The 5903-nt window shown below is 48.9% G+C and overlaps 2 protein-coding genes across 6 annotated transcripts in view; one reads left to right on the top strand and one right to left on the bottom strand.

Annotated features, from left to right (window-relative positions):
* Window positions 1–942: 942 nt before the first annotated feature.
* On the top strand, window positions 943–2822 carry LOC121358181. 5 transcript variants are annotated; one of them, XM_041476121.1, is made up of 3 exons: window positions 943–1934; window positions 2166–2189; window positions 2221–2730. In XM_041476121.1, exons 1-3 carry the CDS (start codon window positions 1638–1640, stop codon window positions 2728–2730), a joined length of 831 nt encoding a protein of 276 aa, XP_041332055.1. In that variant the 5' UTR covers window positions 943–1637. The 5 variants fall into 5 exon arrangements, with proteins under 5 accessions (XP_041332055.1, XP_041332053.1, XP_041332051.1 ...); XM_041476119.1 differs by having other exon boundaries at window positions 2166–2822; XM_041476117.1 differs by having other exon boundaries at window positions 943–2204; window positions 2367–2752.
* Window positions 2823–3313: 491 nt separating this feature from the next.
* The window catches only part of PIN1 (peptidylprolyl cis/trans isomerase, NIMA-interacting 1), a 2920-nt gene continuing 330 nt past the window's right edge, over window positions 3314–5903 (bottom strand). Inside the window, exons 2-4 of the mRNA XM_041476110.1 lie at window positions 4831–4899; window positions 4045–4155; window positions 3314–3446 (exon numbers count right to left, since the gene is read on the bottom strand). Of these exons, the coding sequence (XP_041332044.1) occupies window positions 3337–3446; window positions 4045–4155; window positions 4831–4899 (290 nt within the window). The 3' untranslated portion in view covers window positions 3314–3336. The remainder of the gene's footprint in view (window positions 3447–4044; window positions 4156–4830; window positions 4900–5903) is intronic.

Below are 5903 nucleotides of genomic sequence, written 5' to 3'. Positions count from 1 at the left end.
GGCCTCGTAGTTCCCATCCCCCTCCCCGCTTCATTCCTGTCTCTCCCAATCCCCCGAAATTCTGCAAATCCCTCCCAAATCCCCCAGAACTCCCTGAAATCCCCTCAAAACTCCCCAAAATTCTGCTCCACGCCCCACCGCCCTGAAATCCCCCTCCCCAAAATCCCGAACACCCACAAACCCCCAAAAACCCCCTCCCAAAAAAACCCAAATCCCCCTAAAAACCCCAAATCCCCCCCCCCAAATTCTGCCCTACGCCCCAACCTTAAATCACCCTCCCCAAAAACCCCAAATCCCCCCAAATTTCCCCCAAATCCCTTTGATCTGGAGGATTTGGGTGTTTGGGAGGATTTTGGGGGGAAATTGGAGGGGATTTGGGTTTTTTTTGGCAAGGGGATTTTGGGATTTGGGTGTTTTTGGGTTTTTTTGGGGGGGGATTTGGGGGGAGTTTGGAAAGATTTGGGGGATTTTAGGGGGATTTGAGGAGTTTGGGGGGGGTCCTGTTGTCCTCATCACCCCCTGGAACCGCCCCCTAAATCCCAAATTTCCCATTAATTAAATCCATTCCCTATTAATTAATTAAATCCCATATTCCTTATCAGTAAATCTCATATTTCCCATTCAATCCCGTATTTCCCACTAATCCCGTATTTCCTATTAATAAACCCCATATTCCCTATTGAATAAATCAAATTATTCCCTATTAACAAATCTAATTATGTCCTACTAATAAGTCCCATTTTTTCCTATTAAATGAATCCCCAAATCCCCAATTTTAGCCCTTTTTCCCTCCATTTTAAGCTCCAAATCCCACCAAAAAAAAAAAAACCAAAAACAAAAACAAAAACAAAACAAAACAAAAAACAAAAACACAAAAGGAAAACCACCTGGAATTTTCCCTCTTTCCAATTTATTTTAAAAAAAAAAGGGGGAATAAAGAAAGACACGGAATGACCAGAAATTCCACTGGAGGGGGATTTATTTCTGCAGGAAAGGAGCCGGGGCTTTACAGCTTTTTCTGGGAATTTTGCACGGATCCAAGCTGGGATTTTTGGGATTTTTCCCGTTTTTTTTTTCCCACCGAACGAAGCAAAAACAACAACAGAACCAAAAAATCCTGGGAAAAAAACCTCCCCAAATCCGACTTTTTTTCACCCCAAACTGAAAACCCGTGACCCCGAAAGGGCGGGAAAACAGAATTCCGGCCATTTTTCCCAATTTCCTGTGAATTCACCCCAAAAATCCGGCGGTTGTTGTTTGGAAGTCCAAGCGATGGCACCAGGAAATTCCCGGGATAATCCAGACGGACGCTGTGAAGGGACACCACGGGAGCTGCCTCATGTTTGCTATTAATTAATGAGGAATTAATTAATGAATGGTTTGGATCAAGCGGAGCCTTCGGGTCGGGGGCGTTTTTTTGGGGAGAAAAGAGCGGGAATGAGTTAAATAAACATGCAGGGGTGGGGGAGGGGCCTGGCCAGGGGCCGCGGAACCGTCGGTGGTGGCGGCGTCATCGGTGTCATCGCCATCGGTGTCATCGTCACCGTCACTGCCAACATCATCATCACTGTCACCATGGCTGGCCATTGGCATTGTCACCATGGTAATTGTCATCGTCGTCACGACCATCGCTGGTCATGGTCACCTTCGTTGGTCATTGTCATTGTCACCACTGTCGGTCATTGTCATCACCACTGGTCATCGTCATCGTCACCATCGCTGGCCATGGTCATTGTCACCATCGTTGGTCATTGTCATTGTCACCATCGTTGGCCATGGTCATTCTCATTGTCACCATTGTTGGTCATCGGTCACCTTCGTTGGTCATTGTCATTGTCACCACTGTCGGTCATTGTCATCACCACTGGTCATCGTCATCGTCACCATCGCTGGCCATGGTCATTGTCACCATCGTTGGTCATGGTCATCGTCACCATCATTGGTCACTGTCATCGTCACCATCGTTGGCCACAGTCATTGTCACCATCACTGGTCGTTGTCATCATCACCATCATTGGCCACGGTCATTGTCACCATCGTTGGTCATTGTCATTGTCACCATCGTTGGTCATGGTCATTGTCACCATCATTGGCCATGGTCATTGTCATTCTCACTAACATTGGTCATTGTCATCGTCACCATCGTTGGTCATTGTCATTGTCACCATCGTTGGCCACGGTCATTGTCATTCTCACTAACGTTGGTCATTGTCATTGTCACCATCATTGGTCACTGTCATTGTCACCATCGCTGGTCATTGTCATCATCACCATCGTTGGCCATGGTCACTGTCATTCTCCCTAACACTGGTCATTGTGACCATCGTTGGTCATTGTCATCGTCCCCATCGTTGGTCATGGTCACCGTCATTGTCACCATCGTTGGTCGTTGTCATCGTCACCATCGTTGGTCATGGTCACCGTCATTGTCACCATCGTTGGTCATTGTCATCATCACCATCATTGGCCATGGTCATCGTCACTGTTGTCATCATCGCTGTTGTCACTGTCACTGTTGGCCGTCATCACCGTTGCCATCGTCACCACTACCACCGGCGGGCGCTGCGTTCCCGGAGCCGGGACCGCCGGGAGCATTCCCAGAATCCCCGGGAATTCCCCGTTTTTGCTCCTGCCCGGGAGGAGGACGCGGAATCACGGAGGAGTTTTGGGATCTGGAGTTTGTGGCGGGAAGCGCGGGGCGGGGTTCCCGCGGATTCCATGGATTCCTGAGGATTCCCATGGACCTCCATGAATTCCCACGGATTCCTGAGGATTTCCACAGATTCCCATCCATTCCTGAGGATTTCCGTGAATTCCCATGAATTCCTGAGGACTTCCATAGACTCCCATAGATTTCCATGGACTTCCAGGAATTCCTGTGGATTTTCATGGATTTCCATGGTTTCCCATGGATTTCCTGAGGATTCCCGCAGATTCCGGAGAATTCCCATGGCTTCCCATGGAGTTAATAGACTTCTATGGATTCCAATGGATTTCCATGAATTCCCCAGGATTCCCACGGACCCCCACGGATTTCCGTGAATTCCCACGAATCCCTGAGGACTTCCATAGACTCCCATAGATTTCCATGGACTTCCATGAATTCCGGTGAATTTCCATATATTCCCGTGGATTTCCTGTGGATCCCCGCGGATTCCTGAGAATTCCCATGGCTTCCCGTGGAGTTAACAGACTTTTATGGATTCCAATGGATTTCCGTGAACTCCCCAGGATCCCCGCGGATTCCTGAGGACTCCCACAGATCCCTCACAGACTCCCCGGGGATTCCCCACGAATTCCCACCCGGATTCCCCACGGAATTCCCGGGAAGGCACTTCACTCTGTGCGGAGGATGATGTGGATGCCGGACTCGGTGAACACCGGGCCGCTCATCTCGCCGGCCCTCAGCGCGAACGAGGCGTCCTCGAATGGCTTCTGCATCTGCCCTGCAGCCCAAAATTCCACAGAAAAACAAAAAAAAATTTGGGATCTGGGAGCGTTTCCCACAGAGGACTCTGGGATTTGAAGGGGGGGATCGATTCCGGGAGTTTGTTCCACTGGATCGATCCCAGATGGGATTTTGTGTCATAAAGAGGGGAAAAAAAAGGTTTGGGCCCTAAAAAAAGAGGTGGTAGCACCCAAAATTCCATGAAAAATTTGGGATTTGGGGCGTTTCCCAAAGAAAAATGTGGGAATTGAAGGGGGGGAGTTGATTCCAGAAGTTCCTTCCGGTGGATGGATCACAGTTGGAATTATTGGGGATTTGGGTTTTTGAGGGGGATAAATCCCCGAAAACAGATGGATTTGGGGTTTTATGGGATGAATCCCCTGGAATTGAGGGATTTGGGGGGTTTTTTTTGGGATGAATCCCCTGGAATTGAGGGATTTGGGGTTTTTTTTTGGGATGAATCCTCTGGAATTGAGGGATTTGGGGTTTTTTTTTTTTGGGATGAATCCCCTGGAACTGAGGGATTTGGGGGTTTTTTTTTGGGATTAATCCTCTGCAGCTGAGGGATTTGGGGTTTTTTGGGATGAATCCCTCACCTCTCCCAAACGCTCCCAGGTCCCCTCCGGCCTTGGCCGAGCTGCAGTCGCTGAACTGCGAAGCCAAAGACTCAAAATCCTCCTCTCCTGATTTGATCTTCTGGATGTAACCTGGAAAAAAAAAAAACACGGGAAAAAAACACCAAATTTAGGGATCAAAACCACTCCCAAAATTCCCTGGGTGCCGCGAATACCACGGGAAAGGAGACAGAGCCCCAAAACCACCCCAAAACCAACATTCCTGGGGGTATTTTCCCCCAAAAAATCACCATTCCTACTTTTTTTTTCCCAAAATCACCATTCCCAGGCTTTTTTTCCCAGAAAATTGCCATTCTCAGGGCTTTTTCCCAAAAACCAGCCATTTTCAGGGAGCTTTTTTCCCCAAAAATGGGAAAATTGGGGAAAAGAGCCTTTCAGGGAAGGAATCTCGGGATGAATTTTGGGTAATTGTAGAATTTTAGTGCTGAAAAATGTGGAATTTGGGGTGGAGTCCTGGGAGACTGCAAATCCTTTGGAATTCCTGGGATTCCTTCCCAGAATTCCCTCTTCCTATCAGTCATTGATGACCGATAAAGAATGCCCACCTCACAGACTTATCAATCAAATATAAACCGCGTGCAAACGTTCATCTAAAACGTTATTAAATCAACATCCCAACCATCCCAAATCCCTCGGAATTCCCAGAACTCCTGGAATTCCTCCCCAGAAACCGCTGATGAGCACCAGAGAACACAAACGCGACGCACGGACGCGCATCCACCCACGCGGATGAAAAGCCCACCAAACCCCCCCCAGTATTCCCGGCATTCCCATTTTGGCTGGCGTTCGTCAGGTGGTTGAAGTAGTACACGCGGCCTGAGGGGTTATCGATCCATTATTGATCACTTATTGGTTATTGGTCACTGATCGGTATCACAAAACCTGGTTATTGGCGCCAATACTCCCCTTACAGGCCCCAGTATTGACCCCACTAACTCGTGTTCGTCAGGTGGTTGAACTAGTACAAGTGTCCTGAGGGGTTATCGATATGTTATTGGTTATTGATCGGTGATTAGTTACTGATCGGTATCACAAATCCTGGTTATTGGCACCAAAACTCCTCTTACAGGCCCCAGTATTGACCCCACTGGCTGGCATTCGTCAGGTGATTGAAGTAGTACATGCGGCCTGAGGGGTTATCGATCCGTTATTGATCACTTATTGGTTATTGGATATCGATCGGTTACTGATCGGTATCACAAATCCTGGTTATTGACACCAAAACCCCTCTCACAGGCCCCAGTATTGACCCCACTGACTCGTGTTCACCAGGTTATTGAAGCAGTACACGTGTCCTGAGGGGCTATTGATCACTTATTGGTTATTGATCAGTGATTGGGTATTGATCGGTTACTGATTGGTATCAAAAGTCCTGGTTATAGACCCCAGGATTGACCCCACCATCAGGTGACTGAAGTAGCACACCCTTCCTAGGGAATATTGATCAATTATTGGTTATTGATCAGTGCTCGACTCACCAAACCCCAAGTTATAGACCCCAACCCCCAATTTGCCGACCCCAACCCCAACTTCCTGACCCCCGAACCGGGTTTGGACCCCAAAAAATCAAATTCTGACCCCAAAAATCAACTCCTGACCCCCCCAAAAAACCTCCCCGGTCCTGAGCCCCTTCCTGCTGGGGAGTGACCCCCACCCAAATCCCCCTCAACCGGGGGTCCCTCCTTCCCTGAGGCGACCACAGACCCCTGAATCGGGGACCCCCGCCTCAATTTTCCCAACGAGAGTGACCCCCCCACCCTGAGGCGATGCCCCCCACAGGACCCCCCCCTCAATTCCGTGCCCTCCCCCTCAATTCCCCT

The sequence above is a fragment of the Pyrgilauda ruficollis genome, unplaced genomic scaffold (genome assembly GCF_017590135.1).
Source record: "Pyrgilauda ruficollis isolate IOZ18807 unplaced genomic scaffold, ASM1759013v1 scaffold379, whole genome shotgun sequence".
Lineage (NCBI taxonomy): Eukaryota > Metazoa > Chordata > Aves > Passeriformes > Passeridae > Pyrgilauda > Pyrgilauda ruficollis.
The sequence above is the reverse complement of the archived record's forward strand: the minus strand, read 5'-3'. Positions and strand labels throughout refer to the sequence as shown.

Coding starts and splice junctions, on each gene's coding strand:
- LOC121358181 (XM_041476117.1), top strand. CDS start 1,601: ATGGTAATTGTCATCGTCGTCACGACCATCGCTGGTCATGGTCACCTT. Junction 2,205..2,366: donor TGTCATTCTCACTAACGTTG/GTCATTGTCATT, acceptor GTCATGGTCACC/GTCATTGTCACCATCGTTGG.